The sequence below is a fragment of the Theobroma cacao genome, chromosome 5 (genome assembly GCF_000208745.1).
Source record: "Theobroma cacao cultivar B97-61/B2 chromosome 5, Criollo_cocoa_genome_V2, whole genome shotgun sequence".
Taxonomy (NCBI): domain Eukaryota; kingdom Viridiplantae; phylum Streptophyta; class Magnoliopsida; order Malvales; family Malvaceae; genus Theobroma; species Theobroma cacao.
Window position 1 is genome coordinate 26710686 of NC_030854.1, and position 18414 is coordinate 26729099.

The 18414-nt window shown below is 31.1% G+C and overlaps 1 protein-coding gene across 1 annotated transcript in view; it reads right to left on the reverse strand.

Moving 5' to 3' along the window:
• LOC18598935 (insulin-degrading enzyme-like 1, peroxisomal) overlaps positions 11517 to 18414 on the reverse strand; it is an 89461-nt gene continuing 82563 nt past the window's right edge. The window contains exons 21-26 of the mRNA XM_018120656.1: positions 16415 to 16623; positions 14188 to 14312; positions 13852 to 13903; positions 13531 to 13617; positions 12244 to 12366; positions 11517 to 12046 (exon numbers count right to left, since the gene is read on the reverse strand). Of these exons, the coding sequence (XP_017976145.1) occupies positions 11795 to 12046; positions 12244 to 12366; positions 13531 to 13617; positions 13852 to 13903; positions 14188 to 14312; positions 16415 to 16623 (848 nt within the window). The 3' untranslated portion in view covers positions 11517 to 11794. The remainder of the gene's footprint in view (positions 12047 to 12243; positions 12367 to 13530; positions 13618 to 13851; positions 13904 to 14187; positions 14313 to 16414; positions 16624 to 18414) is intronic.

Consider the following 18414-nt stretch of genomic DNA (forward strand, 5'->3'; position numbering starts at 1 on the left):
CTAATTGGTCAATTTTCTGATGGACTCCAAACTGGACCTTGAACTCCAAATCACTATTCTAAGCCATTCTGTTGGTTTTAAAATTTTCAAATTCCTCTTAGAATTTCTATTTGAACTAGTTCAAGGCTCGATTTAACTTAGTTGTACCACTCGGTACAATACCGTCTTTTAATCGAGCTTGACAGGGTCTCACATATATGGTTAAGGTCAAGGTAGGATATGGGATAATATGTGGCTCAAATCACCCTAGTAATCATTCTAGGACCTATTTAGAGCTTTATTTTCCTTCACCAAGTATATCCGTTTTCATCAAAATTTTCTTTTGTTCAACACTTCATTTTTTTTCTTCGTTTTTTCCCTTTTTCTTTTTCTCAATATCACACCCTCAAACTTATTTCTTTTATTGGGTAGTGAAATGAATAAAATCATATTTTCAAGCTTTTAATCACTTTCATCTTTACTACTTTTTTCACTATTTAGCTCATTACACTTCCTAAATTGACTTATGAACTTAGAGGTGAGAGATGCAAAAATTGAAACTTTTTTGTACGTGTCTAGGCTAATAATTAAGTGTTTAAACAAAGAAAATGATGCATTAGGCTCAAAGGGGTATTTTAGGGATAAATATATGGCAAAGTGGCTCGAAAGGCTTAATCGGTCCAAAGATGGCATAAGTCATTTCTTTAACTAAGTATACTCTAGGATTTTGCCTCTAAAAAAACTTAAACAAATTCTAGAACTCTAAACATTATTAAAAAATTTACATTCACATATATCTTCTTTCAATGTATACCATAATTTAAAGTAAGAGATATAGTGCTCAAGTTGTGAAAAATCTCATCCTACAATTACGCTTAACATAAGAGTTCAACATAATACTCAAATAATATTCACATTTTCTAAGAGCAAAAGATAACAAGATAACTAATTTTGATAATTGGATAGGTGAATCAAAGAAATTGGCACAACTAAATCTAATTCAAAATCTTATAATATGTAGAAAATTAAATGATGAACAACTTAACTAAACTTAATGTTTAAAAACATAAATGCAAAAAGAAGAAAACAAAGCTTAAAAACCAAAAAGTTCCCCCCCTAAACTTAGAATTAACATTTTCTTCAATGTTAAAAAGTAAAGAAAAAAAGTCATGAATACTCCTCTAGGTAGCAGAGATCTTTTAATATTCCTTTTTACCCTCATTATATCCAAAGTTGTTAAGAGGATCTGTTAAGATGACAAAAATCTAAAGAAGAAAAAGAACAAAAACAAATTAATGGGAAAATCTAAAAATAATAACTTCAAATAAAAAGAGTAAGAGTTTCAAAAACTTGGGTTGCTTACCAAGAAGTACTCTTTTATAGTCACTAGCTTGACTATGACACCTTTTTTTGCATTTCTTCATCCATAAAATAATGCTTGAGGCTTAGTTCATTAACCATGAATGCACTAGTATTCTTACTGTTAATCTCTATTATACCACAAGGATAAACCTTTACCACATTGAAAGACCCAACCATCTTGCCTTGCGTTTCCATGGAAAAAAGCTTGAAACATGAATTAGAGAGTAACACCTGTTGTCTAACCTCAAAATCAAAACAATTGAGATGTGGTGGAAGATGCTCCTCATGCAACTACTTGGTTTTGATATGTGGAGGTGGTGGTTTTAACTCAAAGGTTGATGCTTGCTCACTTGTAAGTGGAGAAATAGGCTTACCTTAGCCCTTATCAACTAAATCCACTTTGTAACAACTATCTGTAGAGGTAAGATGCTTAATTGCGTTGAAAATATTAAACTCAACTACCTTTTCTCCAACTTTAAACGTTATTTTTCCTTCCTTCACATTAATTATTGTGCTTGCAGTAGCCAGGAATGGTCGTCCCAAGATTAGAGGAATTTTCACATCCTTTTCCATTTCAAGCACAATGAAGTCCACTAGAATGTAGAGATGCCCAACTTGAACCAATACATCTTCTATAATCTCAACAAGGGACCTAATTGTTCTGTCTGCTAACTGTAAAGTGACTGTAGTAGGTTGTATCTCCTTAAGTCTAAGGTTTTTTGCAATAAACAAAGGTATAATTGAAACACTAGCACCTAAATCTCAGAAAGCTTTAGAAAATTGACATTGCCAATATTATAAAGGATAGAAAAACTCCCTAGATCTTTAAGTTTTAGTTGAAACTTGTTGTGACTAATAGCACTACACTCTTCAGTAAGTGTATTAATCTCAAAATCTTCAGATTTCCTCTTTTTAGTGAAGATGTCTCTAAGGAAATTAACATAGCTTGGCATCTGCTCCAAAGCTTTAACAAAAGGAATGTTTATGTGCAGCATTTTAAATACCTTTAAGAACTTCTGGAATTGATGATCAAGTTTTTGTTTTTGGAAACACTGAGGAAAATATGGTGGTGATGGGTTTGCCTTTGCTTCCTTTTCTTGAACTTGCTTTTCAAAACTCTCAATCGCTATCTCATTCTCAATTGATTTATTTTGATGTTCAATTTGGTTACTACTACTTCCAAACTCTTTTCTACTATTGAAAGTGATTGCATTACAATGCTCCTTACCTTTTTTTTTAAGATTTGCTTTAGTGTCACTAGGTAAGGTATCTTAAGGCTTATTATTGATGGTGTTGGCAAGTTCCCCAACCTGAGTTTTAAGGTTTTTCAATGAGGCTACTTGACTATGAATGAGAGTATCAGTCTTAGCCAAATATTACATAAGAAACTCTTCCATAGATGGCTTCTTTTTGTACACAAGAGATCTTGCTTGAGGTTTAAATTTGGGTGGAAAATTAAGCCTTGGAACTGATGAAGAACCTTGATTATTGCTCCAAGAAAAGTTTGGATGACTCCTTCACTTGGGATTATAGGTGTTGGAATATGGGTTATTCTGTTGCTTATTTCCAATGAACTGAATTGACTCAAAACTCACAGGATAGTGATTACTAAAATGTGCATCTCCACAATAATCACAAGTAACAAATGAACTTTGAACTGCATGAACCCTAAAAGAATCAAATTTCTTGGTTAATGTAGTTACCTGTGCTGTTAATGCATTGATAGCATCCAACTTATGAATTCCAACTACCCGTTTATGCATTGATCTCTTTGATGGCCATTGATAATTGTTTGATGGCATTTCTTCCAACAGATCATAAGCCTTATCAATAGACTTTGTTATAAAAGCATTTCCAGCAGCAACATCAATAGTAGTCTGAAAATGACCATTCAAACCATTATAAAATGTTTGAACTTGAAGTCACTTAGGTACACCATGATAAAGGCAATGTTGAAGCAAATCCTTGTATCTCTTCTAAACGTTGTAGAATGACTTAAAATCAAGTTGCCTGAATACTGTGTATAGATACTTGATTTTGGTTAATACTTATTCACTAAAGAATTATTTTACAGCATAATATTGTATAGAGAATAAAGAGAACAACCATTACAAGTGAAACGCAGAACAACTAAAACAAGTGAAGTAGCATTTCACATGGAACATCTAAAATAAGTGAAGCGCTACTCCATGTGGAACAACTAATACATGTAGAACAATTATTTCGCACAGAATAACCACTTCACATGGATGAAAGTGAAAGTAACTCGAAATAAGTGGTAGGGTTCATGGGTTACTTTCATCTTAGAATGTTTCAGAGAGTTTGGCTTGGTGGCTCAGATGTGAGGATAGTTAAGAGGTTTTTCTTTTAACTTTTCCTGAAGTACAAGTGTTAAGGCATCATCATCATGTCTTTAAGTGGAAGCAGAGAAAAATAAAGTACAAGAATTATTACCTGCGGAAGAATAACTCTAAGATCAACCCAAGCCTCAAGGTGATGACTTGGAGGGAATAAATATGGCGAAAGAATGAGAGACAACTAAGCCACTTTTCATAAGCAAGAGTTTTTTTTTTTTTGTGAGCAAAGAGTTGCATTAATTGAGTTATTGAGAGATTCCAAGATGTGTTTACATGGACTTATGAGTAGATGCTTGGATTGGATGAGAATCTCATTACTCAAAAGTTATACATTTCTCAACAAAGTAAGCAAGTGAAGCAACATGCTCGTGTAATCCGCCATGAGATAGAAAGCTAGATAAAAGAGGAGATTAACAAACTTCTCAAGGTTGGATTCATCAAACGTATACATTATCCTACTTGGCTAACGAATATAGTTCCTATGAAGAAAAAGAATGGCATAATTCGGGTGTGTGTAGGTTTTAGAGATTTGAGCAAGGCATGCTCAAAAGATGACTTTCTTTTGACTAATATTGATACTTTATTGGATGCTACAACTGGTTGTGAGATGTTCTCTTTCATGAATGGGTTAATTAGATACAATCAAATAAAGATGGCACAAGAAGATGTAGAGAAAACAACTTTCAGAACTCCATTTGGTAATTTTTATTACACTATAATGCCATTTGAATTAAAGAATGTAGGTGCAACCTATCAACGTGTCATGACAACTTCTTTCTGTGACATGATGTATGACTATATGGAAGATTATATAGATGATATAGTGGTGAAGTCCAATAAGGCTTCTAATCACCTTGAAGACTTCAAGAGAAAATGTGAACAATGTAAAAAGTATAATCTCTGAATGAATCCTTTGAGTGTGCATTTGGAGTAACAGTTGGGAAATTCTTAGGTTTTATGGTTCATTAAAAAAGCATAAATGTTGATCTTGCAAAAATAAATACGATTCAATCCATGCCAACTTTAGAGAATCAAAATCAATTCAAAATCTTGTTGGGAAAAGTCTCTTATATTAGGAGATTCATTCTAGCTTTAGGAGAAACCATTTTGCCTTTCCAAGTCTTGCATAAGAAAAGTGTTCCATTCACATGGGGTGAATCGCAACAACAAACATTTAAGAAAATAAAGAAGACTCTTACTTCTCTTGCAACGATGATCATGCCCATCAAAAGAGAGCTAATGATGTTGAACCTAACTTCTACTCCACATGCAATTAGTGCTTTACTGGTACAAGAAATGGATGAAGAAGAAAAATCTATGTACTGCCTCAGTAGATGCTTACACGAAAGTGAGTTGAATTATCCACCAATGGAGAAGTGTTGCTTGCTTTGGTGTATGCAACTTAGAAGCTTCGACACTATTTCTTGGCTCACAAGCTCATAATAGTGACAAAGTTAGACCCCATCAAATTCTTACTCTCTAAGTCGACTTTATTTGGAAGAATATCAAAGTGGCTTCTTTTGGGAGAATTCGATATATTAGTTGTTCAGCCAAAATTTATCAAGTTTCAAGCTCTTTTAGATTTGTTAGCATATTTTCCATCTTAATTTGAAAAACTTATTCCTGATGCCATTCCTGCTGAATTTCATGAGGTAGTATGTTTAGTGAATATAAAAGAGGGGGAGTGGAATATATATTTTGATGGTTCTTCAAACAGTTTTAGAGGAGGTGCCAAAGTAGTTCGTATTCCACTAGGTAGAGAAGATAATTTTTTGATACAAAGTTATAAGTTAACTTCATCCCATTTAAGTAAAAGTCACATCTTTTTGGAGGGAAAAGATCTTTATGTATTGGAAGCATCAAGTTAACTTCTTTTCTTCTTTTGTAAAAGTCTTTTTTGTTCTCTAAAAAGCTACTTTGCTCTAGCCTTTTTTTCTCAGCTCAAAAAGTCCTATTTCTACCCCCTTAAAAGCCCAAAGATAAAAAAAATTGGAAGTTGCAGATTTTTAAGTCACGAGCTGGATCCTAGGCATAAAGTGGCTAGCACCTAGGCTCTAAGCTCTTTGGAATTTGTATGGGGGCATCTCGGTGTCTAGGCACTCGGTGGCCAGTGTCCTGACCCTAGCTTTTTCATTTTGCAATTATGCAAAATCACTGTAGTATCTTCACTTACGACACAATTTTCTTTTATTTCAATGCTAAACTAGTCAAAGTGATAAACATGAAAGTTGTAGCTCTACCTATTATCTTTTTAATGATTCAAGAATCATGTCAATTGAATTTTTGGAGTGAGAGTTAGCTCAAAATACCACAGTCTGTTCAGTGAGAGTTTGCACTTAGCCATACTTACACAATTCGTTGTCGCTTAAGCCTTTTTCATTTGTGGACCTTTAAAAACAAAGAACTAAATGAACAGTGGCTAAAATTAGGCATTTTAACATAAGAATGAACAAAAATAATTGAACTTAAATTGACTCAACATGCTTTTATTAACTTAAGACAAATAATTAAAACAATTTAAAATCACAATTAAAACTCGAGAACTTAGCCATTTTAGCACCAAAAGTATGACAAGATAACTATATGTAATAGAGTTATCAATTCTCTTGGGCCTTTGTTAAAATTGAGGTCTTTAACTTTATCATTGAATTTATGTCAACCATTAAATTGGAAAAGGCCTTAACTATTCTTTTATCACTCTTATCCCCAAAATGAGTAATCTCATAACTTTGAGAAACTATAAGTTGATTAGTTTAATGAATTGTCTATATAAAATTCTAGCCAAGTTTCTAGCTAATTGACTCAAGAGACTCATTTCATGGGGATAACCAATACTCAATCAACATTTATCAGTGGTTATCAAATCACGAACAACATCATGTTGGCAAATGAGATGATTCATAGCATGAAAAAAGGTTTTCATAACAAAATTGGTATTGTTCTAAAATTAGAATTTAAGAAAGCTTTCAACTGTTTTGATTGGAATTTTCTCATATGTGTTTTGGAGGCCATGGGTTTTGGATATAGATGAAGGTCTTAGATTTATGAGTGTATTTCCACAGCTTGGGTTTTAATCTTTATTAATGGTTTGGCTACTTAAGAATTTCCAATGAAAAAAGGTCTCCATTAAATGATCCTTTATCACTTTTTCTCTTTTTTATGGCTGTTGAGGTATTACATTTACTCTTCCTTAGAGCTAAATCTTTTTAGTTATTCTATGGTATCCCTTTATCTGCTTTTGATCTCTCTATCTCTCATCTTCAATTTGCCGACAATACTATCATCTTTATGGATTTGGATCCTTTTTGTACCACATTTTTGAGACATGTTCTCCACTGTTTTGAAGTTACATCTAGTTTGAGAATTAATTTCAGCAAATCTTGTGCTTTTCCAATGGGAAAATGAAGAAAGAATTTATGAGGCAACACCTTCAGAGGCAGGAAAATAGAGGTTCGAGAAGAGGCAGTTGAAGAAGATGAGCAAAAGGTCACCTTGGAAGAGATTGAGGCCACCATCATAAGAACCTCATTCTAGCATATCTATCAAGACCTAAAACCTAGCATGTTATACCTACCAGTCGCTTCCTAACCACTTGAACTCACCTCATTAGCTTCACCACCAAACCAACCAACCTCACCTCAAGACCTTTAATTTCAAATCATTACTTTACTCATTTTTTGTAAGGTGTCTTACTTTCTAATTTTCTAACATTTTGTAAAAAGTCTTTTTTTTTTAATGTAAAAAGGGAAGTGTTTGAATTAACCTTGTTTTACTTTTAACCCCTTTTTTGATTATGACAAAAAAAGGGAGAAAAGCTACATAGGTGCTTGTGATTAATTTAGATATTTTCAACCTTTTGGAACTTTTGCAATTGTGGATATGTTGGATATGCAAATTATCTTGATATATGAATGTGGTTTGCAATTGAGTATTTGAAGTTGCCTATACTTGTAAATTTTCTTGAAATGCAAAGGGATAGTCTTAATTATAAGGGGAATTCTTGCAAAATTTTTTAAAAAATTAGATGCACTCATTAAGGGGGAGTGATTCCCAATTTGCATAAAAGACTTCAAAATTTTGAATTACACTTAAATTGTTCATACAGTACTCTTTGCAATAGTAAATAAATCATGAACATACCTAACATATTTTTAAAGACATTACACACTTAAATCCAGGGGTGTTTTGTCATCATTAAAAAGGGAGAGATTGTTAACTCCATATGTTTTTTATGATAACAAAACATTCATTTTCTTCAAGTCTAACTATGTTACTTGAGTGTGTAAGGGTAAAATTAGTATTTTATTATATATCTTACACCCCAAATACCCTAAGATAAGTTTCAAGCTAAAAAAAAGTGATTCAAGCAAGGTAGAGGGTATTTTGTGAAGTTTAATCAATTAACATAGCATTTTAATTGATTAATCAAGCTTGGAAGAAAGGTTTAGAACTTCAAAGAAGATTTTAATTAATTAACACAAGGATTAATCGGTTAAAGAGGTACTTGAAGAGATATTGGGACTTAAGGAACAAGTTTAATCAATTAACACTAAGGTTTAATCAATTAATAGGCTTGGAAAAGGATTTAAAGCTTCATGGAACACTTTAATCAATCAACCATAGGGTTTAATCGATTAAAGTAGCAATAGAAGGCACCTTAGAGCTTCAAAGTGAATATTACTCAATTAACATAAGGTTTAATCGATTAACAAAGGTTTATAAGGAATTTAACCGATTAAAAGGAAGATTAATTGATTACAAGATGACCGTTGGAAGGCGCCACTTGAAAAAATTTGAATTCAAAAAGACTTCAGTCGATTAAAGATTAGATTAACCAATTAAAGAGGACATAGAGAAGTTTTAGTTGATTAAAGCCAAGATTTATTGATTAACATGAAGAAAATGGAGACAGTGCATAAAGACTTTAGTTGATTAAAGCTCACTTTAATCGATTAAACAAGCTAGTTAACCAGAGTTAAAGTATCGCAAAAGGACAAGAAAAAAGGGCAAATCTCACCTAACCTCTCCCTAATGGCTAGAATTCACCTTCTACGTATAAAAATGTCCCAAACATTCATAGCTTAAAAGCAAATGATCCAAGAGCAAGAATTGAGCTTAGAAGTATCTTAGAGTTTTCTTTTTTATTGTGCTTCACTCTTATCTTTGTGAAAGAGCTTTAAGCTTAACTTTATACATCTTAGATCAGCTAGGTGATCAATTATACTTTATCTTTTCTCCATTCTTTGTTTACTTAGAGTGTGAGAGACACTCAAAGGGGTAGACTAAGCTTAGGAAAGCTTAAGGAATCTTTTAAGAGTTTTGAGCCTAGGTTAGAAGTTTACCTAGTAAAATCTTGGTGCAAGCTGTCAATTCCTCTAGTTTAGTGAAGTTGAATTGAAAATCCTTTTGTTAAATTTATTTCACGCAAGTGTACATATTGAAACAAATAATATAGAGGTAAATAGAATGTCCAATCCCACAAGGAATTGCACCAATTTAAGCTAAGTACTAAAATTGTAGCAAACTAATTTTATCCAAGTAATCAATATTAAATGATTAATTAAAAGAAATTTGAACTATCAAACCAAAACTAATAATTGAATGACAAAATTTACTAGAAAAGCAATTGATTAAAAGCCTAAGATTATGATATCCCTCAACATTTCATATGAATTTTCTTTCTTTCTCTAAACTTATTTCAATAAAGTGAGTTGTTAACCTAGAGTCTCAAGCTATCTACATGTCTCTACCAAGACGCTCATAAAAATATCTATATCAATTAATTCACTATGTATCTATGTAAATTCAACTAAAGACAGATTCATTAAGTTTGTGCTCTAATTTTGGCTACATAAGACACATAGGTATATGTCTATCTTATATGCAAATCAAATCACCTAATCAACTAAGTGATATTGAACACACGCTATTCTATTCATGGCCTAATCTAAACCCCCTTCTTCAAGTTTTATTTAAATATTCAAATCAATCTAATTTGTGATCAAGAAATTAGAAGCATTAAATACAAAATTGGAATAAACAACTCATATTCCATTGAAAATAAGCAAAAGAGAAACTAAAAATCCAAATTATATGTTGAGTTCAATCATAATTCTAGAAAAGGTAAATTAGTTCATAATATCCATAGAAAACACCATCCAAAGAAAGTTAACCATTAATCCAAGTCAAAAAAAAAAAGAAGACAAGAAAACAAAAATGGAGAGAGAAACTAAGAATTGAAGCCTTTGAATCTCAAATCTTCCTTGAATTCTCTTATTTTCATGCTTTACTTTTGGCCTCTTTTTCTCCAGAATAGCTGCTTTCTATCTTCCCTTGAAAAGCTCTAAAAAAGGCCCTTTAAATGCTCCTAAAAAACCCTAGAATTAAAATCTTGTAAAAACACATTTTTGGAAACACATCCAGCACCATAGCCTTGGTCTCTTTGGCGCCGCGATGTCGTGGTGCCATGCACTCAGGTGATGATTGGGAGCATGGATCATCACTAGCGCCATGGTGCTCCTGTCTTTGGTTTACTATGGTGCTCTGCTGCCTTTTGGCACTGCAACCTTGAGCAATTCAAGGCTGCAGCCTTCACTTTCACATGCTGCCTTGTGTAGAAACTGCAATAGTCTAGTCTATTTCAATGCGATTTACACCTCGATCTGATCCAAAATAAGTAAAGTGGTAAATATTAAAGTTGTAGCCCTAGCTCTTATCTTTCCAATAGCTTAAGAATCACGTCATTTGGATTTCTGAAAAAAAAGTTATGCTTAAAATACTTGAGCATATGCAAATGAAGCTATCACATATTTGCACGGATTATCATCAAATAAAGCCATTTTATAAAATTTCTTACAAAAAAATAAAAGATATCAATAATAACTAAAGTTAAAGTAATTTAAAGAAATATAATATAAAATTAAACTAAAATAATTTAAACCAAATTAGTCAACATGCATTTAACTTTGTTAAGAAAATTACTAAAATATTAAATTTTAGACCTAAATTTCAAAGACTTAGCTACTTAAGTACCAAAATATGACAAAATAACTCTATATAATAGAGTTATCTAGTCCTTGATTGGAAGACCAAGGTAACAGATGTAGGTCAAAGGGACCAAACCATGACAGAACCATCATAAATATTTGTATTTTGTCAATGTCTCTTTACCCTCTCTTTTTTTGGTGTTTTTTTGCCTTAGTAAGTTTTAAACTCTCGTTTTTAACTTCCTTCAAAAGTTTTTTCAACTTTAGGAGTTTCCTTCAGATTTTTTAAAAAAGTGCTATTCACCTCTCTTTAGAACTCCATTGAGACCAACAACACTTTTGTTCGTTTGTTGTATTTTTTTCCTGTTTTCATTGTTTGTATTGCAAATTATACTCTAGCATGCATGGACGGTCATCAAATATTTTTCATCTTTTTCATTAATATAATCTCCTTTCAATTGAGAAAAAAAAAGTATGTGTATGCATAAATTAAGGCTTCCCATAGAAAAAAAAAAGGGTTTCCTTATCATGTTCATGAACATAGGTTTTTGTGGATATATGAAAAGATAAGACACATTATGTGTCCAAAAAAGGGATTCTTCTAGCATGTGTAAAACATTGATATTTTTTTTCCTAAGCATGTGAAAGCATAGACTAATCGTTAGGGAAAAATGTTCCTTTAGCATAAGCTTTTGTATATGTGAAGGAGCATGGACTGTGTAGACCCAATGTGGAGGAACTTATAGTCATTTGGCATGTGCTCAAGCTCACCATACAAGATTTACTCCTTTGAAATGAGTGAGAATGTTCTTGGTTATCAAAAAACATGGATTGATTTGCCACTATTGCATTGTAAATATGGTTAGCCTAATCCTTGAAAGGTATGTAAACAACTCGATAATTAACGACTAAGTGTAGCAATAAGCATAAAATTGGCATTTCATGTTACAAAGACGGCGAGTCGATAAGATGTGAAAATATATACATGCATACATATATATAGTATATTATATATATATATATATTTTGCCAAACATTATTTCTGTTTTGAGTTGTTGATCAGCAGGGGGGTTGGCTCCGAATCCATCTAATCCCTTCTTCTTAATTTACTTATAGCTTCATATTACTAAAGCTTCCTTTAAACGAACCATAATGAGGTTGTGATCTTCTAAAACTCAAGATATCATCAATTCGAAGGGAATGCAGTTGAAGTGGTTCACTTTTCTCTGATCTGTATTCAGATAGATGCTTCTTTCCGTATACACGCACACTTAGTGTCTTCTTTCGATGTGAACCAACTTTTATATATTCATTGAAAAAATCAATGAATTCTTGTTGTGTAACCTGTCTTAATGCTTCAACCTGCTCAAATACAAATTGTAAGATCATACAACTATTTTTTAGGTAAAATATTTATATCATGTATCAAAACTTTCATCTTAATTAGCCTCTGAATCACCTACACGTATTTTGTTCCTGACAATGTTACGTAAAGTAAAAGTGAACGGATTTTGTTCATTCCTTTACTTATAAGTAAAAATCTAAAGAGAGTTACTTACCTCGGCTTCCTTCCTATCAAACTTGAGGGTGCCATTCATAATCTCCTGCCAGTAAAATAGAGATTCTTCCCATAGGTTCTTGTGCGTCTCCAGTTTCATATCAATCAATGCATTTACATTTCCCTGTACAATAAGTTAAAAAAAAAGTTACTAACCTAAAATCATCAGAATTTAAGAGAAATATTTGATGCATTAATCAAGTGCATTTACTCGAAAAATAAATATTCAACTGTCCAAAACTCTCCTTCCAAACTTGGCAAATTCATGACAAATAACATAAATAAATTTAAATAAATCCTAAATTCGCATATGACCGTTCTAAACCACATGTAAACTAATTCCCTGATCTCATATATGGAAGATAGAACACCAACTAATTAAATAATGTAACATACCTGTTAGAGCTATTAAAATCATTGTTAATTACAAATGGAAGCTAGGACAAATTCCTAAGTTAGGGCTAAGGTCTTTCTCTTCACTCTCCTCCTTTAGACAGCCCTTAATGGATAAAATCCAAGCATTAGGAGTGAAGAGGAGACAAAGCCATACTTACATAAACCCTGATAGGATCCCTCATCATGGGTTCCATTGGATTGAGGCCTCTATATACCGTCTACCACACTGGCTCAAATGAGATGCATAAAATCCGGACCACTTTGCTTACATGTTTCCATTAAGACTAAATCAAAATTTCAATTAATGGCAGCTCACGTTTATGGAAAATTCTAACAGTTTTTGCTTTTTTATGAATAGAAAACAAAATATTTGGCTGTTATGAATAAAAGAAAGAATGATTTCCTTCATGTGGAAACTTTAACTGAATTATGTTTTACTTTTTAACTATTGACTTAATTTATGCATAGTTATAAACATATCACAATTAAAAAGGATAAAAATTAAGAAATACAATAACAAATTCACAAACATGAGAAAACCAATAATAAGAACACATTCATATGTAATTTGGCAGTTCATTTTCCTTTGTCTAATTTAAAATCTATTTACAAGTTTTGGCCTGAATTATACTTACAATATATCCTACAAGTTGTTCGGTACTTATATCTGAAAAAAATTAACTACATATTGATATGTAGACTTTAAAATATCAGAAAACAAAAGAGCTACTTGTTCTCTTTAAGATACCATATTCACAAATTATTACCTCAATTAGACTTCTTTGATGTAGGTTAAAGTCGAATTATTGACCTTTGTTATGTTTGCTAAAACAATGTCCACTACACATAGAGAAAATAATAATAACGTGCAATTGAAAACTTTCCATCTTACCTTAAATTCATCGTTGGTCATTTCATAAATTTTGTTCTCAAACATCTCGAGGAATGCCTCAATGCTCAAATCAATGTCTCTTGGGCTCTGTTAAAAATGCCCAAGCTCTTCTTCAGAAGATGAAGTAACAAATCAAGCAATGTAAGGCAAGAAGTTAATTACAAGGGTCCCCCTCTCATTTTCATCCATCCAAGTTTAAAGCAATACAAAATATAGGATAAGAGAGCTACTTTCATATATATTTATGTACCCAAAACTCATATGTATAAAAAAACAAAATTAAGTTCCCACAGAAAAATTAGAAAGGACCACATTACGTACCTTCATTGTGGATTGAATAAGGAATTCCACTCCATGGATTCCAAAATCATACCTAATGAGAGAAAAATAGTAAAACCAAAGATAAACTTCTTGCTTCTCAAATTGAGATATATATATATATATATATATATTAAAGATTTCCCAAAATTATATTTGTAGGCCTTTTTAAATGCAAATAACTCCTTCTTTTTTTTTTTTACTTTTTGATAATAGTAACTATTGAACATCAAATTCAATTGCATAAAAACATATATTATAAACTTTAACGTAGTAAAATGAAAAATGAAAGTCAAATCGGAGTATAACATTCATGTATGATTACATTTATTCTTATACCTTCCATAGAAATTATTTATGTACCCAAGTTGCTCAATAGAACAAAGCTGATGATAGGCTGGTTCCTTTGCAATAAGGCAAAAAAGCTGAAGTTTCACATTCAATATAAAATCATCTCGATGAACCTAACATCCAAACACTATTCACGTTAAAATTGCATGAAAAGTTAGATAAAATGGTAGCCTTACCTTAAAACAAATGAAAAAACGCAAACAATGTATAGGAGATTGAATAAGGGGAATGGGGTAAGGATAAAGTAAAGATAATGATCTAATAAAATAATCTAACTTAAAGTTCGTTAGTTGCAAGGGGTGTATAATTCCAGAACTAATATACATCATATATAAGCATCAATTCATTCTTTTTCCTTGATTTACCGCTATATAACCATGAGTATATTGAGGCTGAAAAAATTAGACTTTCTTTGCTTATCACTAAGGGTTTGTGTTTTGTTTTTCCTATTTTTTCTTATGCAAAAGTTGTTATAAAGTATAATTAAGTAAACGATTATCAAAAACAAAATCATATTTAGTTAATTAAAAAAGTAAAGATGGTTTTCTTACTACATATCATGAAACCCATCGCACCTTGAATCAAAAAAAGAAGTCTCTTTCATATATCTTATCATTTTATAAGTTATGAATTATTTTCCTATCATTCCAAGATTTGAACTTGAGATTTTAGGTACAGAGTTCGGAACGCAGACAAGTCTAGTTAAAATGTGATACTAATCATATAAAAGTAATTTTATTAAAATGTATATAAAAGTAAAATCATGTATTTTGTTATCTCTAGATCTATCCACATTCAGCTGACCTGCTAGGTTCATGGGTAGGAATATCAACCAATAAGGTACTAGTTAATTTTAAAATACCCGAACTTGAACCCAATTAATAAATGGGATACTCGAATCCTACAATTACTCGAATATTTTTTAAATTTACTACTCTAACCCGAACCGTAATACATATCCATTACTCGATAATTACTCGAATCCATTTAAAAATCCGATTATGTAAAAATATCATTCAAATATTCTTCATGGATACCCAATTACTCGAATCCATACCTATATCTATATACAATAATATTTTCATTTATATTTCATATAATTCACTAATAATTAAATTTATAAAAGCACACAAACAATAAAATTTAAATTTAAATAATTAAAAACAAATATCTCAAATATCAACTTAAATAACTAAAAGCAAATATTCGAGTAACAACTTAAACAACTTAACTATATGGGTTTGTCCCTAATTACAAGAAATTAAAAAAAAGATAGTTAGGTTCCAAAACTATTTTAATCTCACAACTTCTCTTTAGGTATATATTTTATAAATTTATATAAACAAAGGTATATGTATTATACTTAATAATTTTACAAATTATAATTTTTGTAACATTAATACAAAATAGAAAGTAAATATATTTATATTTAAGTATATATACTAAAAGTATATATATAATAGTAACTATATTCTTTATAAATTAACACAATATATAGAGTATATGTATTAAAAGATATTACAAGTTAATTAATAATCATAGTTTCATAAATTAATTTAATTAACAATATATATAGGTTTGTTTTTAATTACATGAAATTAAAAAAAAAACATAATCAGGTTAAACCCAATGGGTGGTAATTGAACCTTACCCGAATCCGATAAGGGGTAATGAAATTACTATCCGAACCTTACTCGAACCTGATTATAGGGTACCCTAACCTTATACAACTGGGTTGAGTACTTGCGAATACCTTGTAACAGGGTACCCATTGCCATCCTTATTGACGGGCCTACCCCAACCTAAATCAAGCCTTGGATCCCTACCCAAGCTGGGGACATTATTATATGAATAAAATTAATTTGATTGATTTTAAATTATAAAATATATTTAAAATATTAAATATTTAATTTCATTCCAAACGCTTTTTTTTTGTTTCTAAAAGTAAAGGTAGGTGACAAAAGTAACAAATTAAATGCAGGCTTAGTTTTCCCAGTTAATTAAAAGAAATATACCATTTCATAAAGTTGTTATTTATTTTGCCCCATTTGTGAGAGTTTCAAGTAATTAACTTTAAGTTAGGCTTGAAGCTAAATTTTGAAGGTCCACAGCAACAAGAGACAAGAGAGCTAAGAATATGTTATAGGAAATGTTAAACTTTGATAATTTAGTAATAACTATAAGGGATCAAAATTATATAGATATATATAATTACCTGAATATAATGGAGTAGGGCGGAATTCTCATTACTTGGATTTAGGCCCTGCACAGAGTAGAGGTAACTCACGCCTCTTCCAAATTTAACAACTTCATTTGTGAGATGTAGGGATGGAAATAATGGTTGGCATTTAGGGTTTGAACCCTCAAAGAAAATGGATTCAACATGTTGAATTATCGAAATCGCTTCATCACGTTCCATGTTTCCTAATTAACAGGCAAAAATTAATATCAAAACCAACAATGTGATTATATATATATATATATTGAAAGAACAGTGTGATTATATCAATATACAGGTGCATCCCTAGTGTATATATTTTCCGTATTTCAATATATTATCAAGACTCTTATTAAAACATGATTCATAAACCACCACTCGCACACATTGAAATTAACTATTTAGTTTTTGGTTTGTTACTTGGGCGTTTTGTATTCTTGGAACATTTTATAAATCTCCATTGGCTGAAAAAAAAAACCATAAATCATGAAATTTTTTAAAAAGCTTAGAGGTATCAATGGGCTGAGTTTGGGCATTGTTTTTTTTTAGATATGAGCCTGACTCGATTAACTTATTTTTATTAATAAAAATCATATTTTTATTATATTTAATTTTCAAAATATATTAAAAACATTAAAAAATTGATATAAAATATTATTCTATTATTTTAATAATAATATAACAATTAAATTGGTGGGTCAATTTGGGCTTGAACTTGGCTTTAGAAGGCATAAATTTGGGTCGTCATTCTTCTCTAGGAAGATGGGATGATGTAAAGGTTATTAGAGAACTGATGAATGGTAGATAGATTGTTAAGGATCTTGGTTATAGATGGGAGATCGACGTTGGTTGGCTAGCTTGTACTCCATTCTTGTGGACAACCTTAGCAAGAGAACACCATGATCAGCGATTAACGGAGCGTTTGAAGAGTTTGGTAGGGTCATTGATGTGTTTATTCCTAAACGAAGTTTACAAGATAAGGTAGCGTTTAGTATGAGAGAAGTTGGAGCACATTCCCTATAACGTGCTCAATTAAATTACATTGCAGTGTTTCTTTTTGCAACAAATCACTGTAACGTAAGATTGCAATGCAATCAGATTGCATTGCACTCTGCAATATTTTTAAAGACATTTTTATCCTTCAACTTTGTTATTTTGTTAAAAATATTTTGCAATGTTATAATTTGTTTTTTATATAGATTTGGAGAAATGTCTTTTTATTATTCTCATTATTCATGGTGACTATAATAAAATTTATATTTCCTTTTAAAGGAAAAAATTAAAATAAAATAAAAATATAGAAAATTATATTAAAAAATGAAAATAAAATATATAAGGTTATAATAAGAAATGAAAATAAAATAATTGATATTAAAAATATATTTAAGAGATGATATTATAAAAAAAATTAACAATAAAAAAATACAAATATATTAAACTTACATTTTAAAAAATAGGGGCAATTATGAAAATTGACATTATATTCTCAGCAAAGTACTTGCATACCAAACAATGTTATCTTCCCTACATTTTAATTATTACTTGGCTTATATACCAAATACTGCAATGTTATCCTCCATACAATCACATTGCTTGCAATCACATTACTGGCAATCACCTTATCTGTAATCACATTATATTGTAAAGTATCAAAAGGCCACCTAAAAGGGAGCAACAAACTTTGCATTTGTGAGGTACAGAGAAAAGCGTGAACTAGAGAATGCAATGAAATGGGTTAATCACCAGTGGATCGATGGAAGACATATCATAGTTAGGAGAGAGGAGCCACTAAAGAAGAATGCAAATGGCCCGAGAATGAGCATTAAGGAAAAACCAAGACGAAAATAGAGCATTCAAAGGAATGATGGTCAAACTTTCGAGGAGGTTGTTGCAGGAGAGAACCAAAAAGGTAATGGTCATAAAGGGGAGGTAAAGGATTTGACAGGAAGAGAGAAAGGTTTGGAGAAAGCTCAAAAGGCTATGGTGGGTAAGGAAAA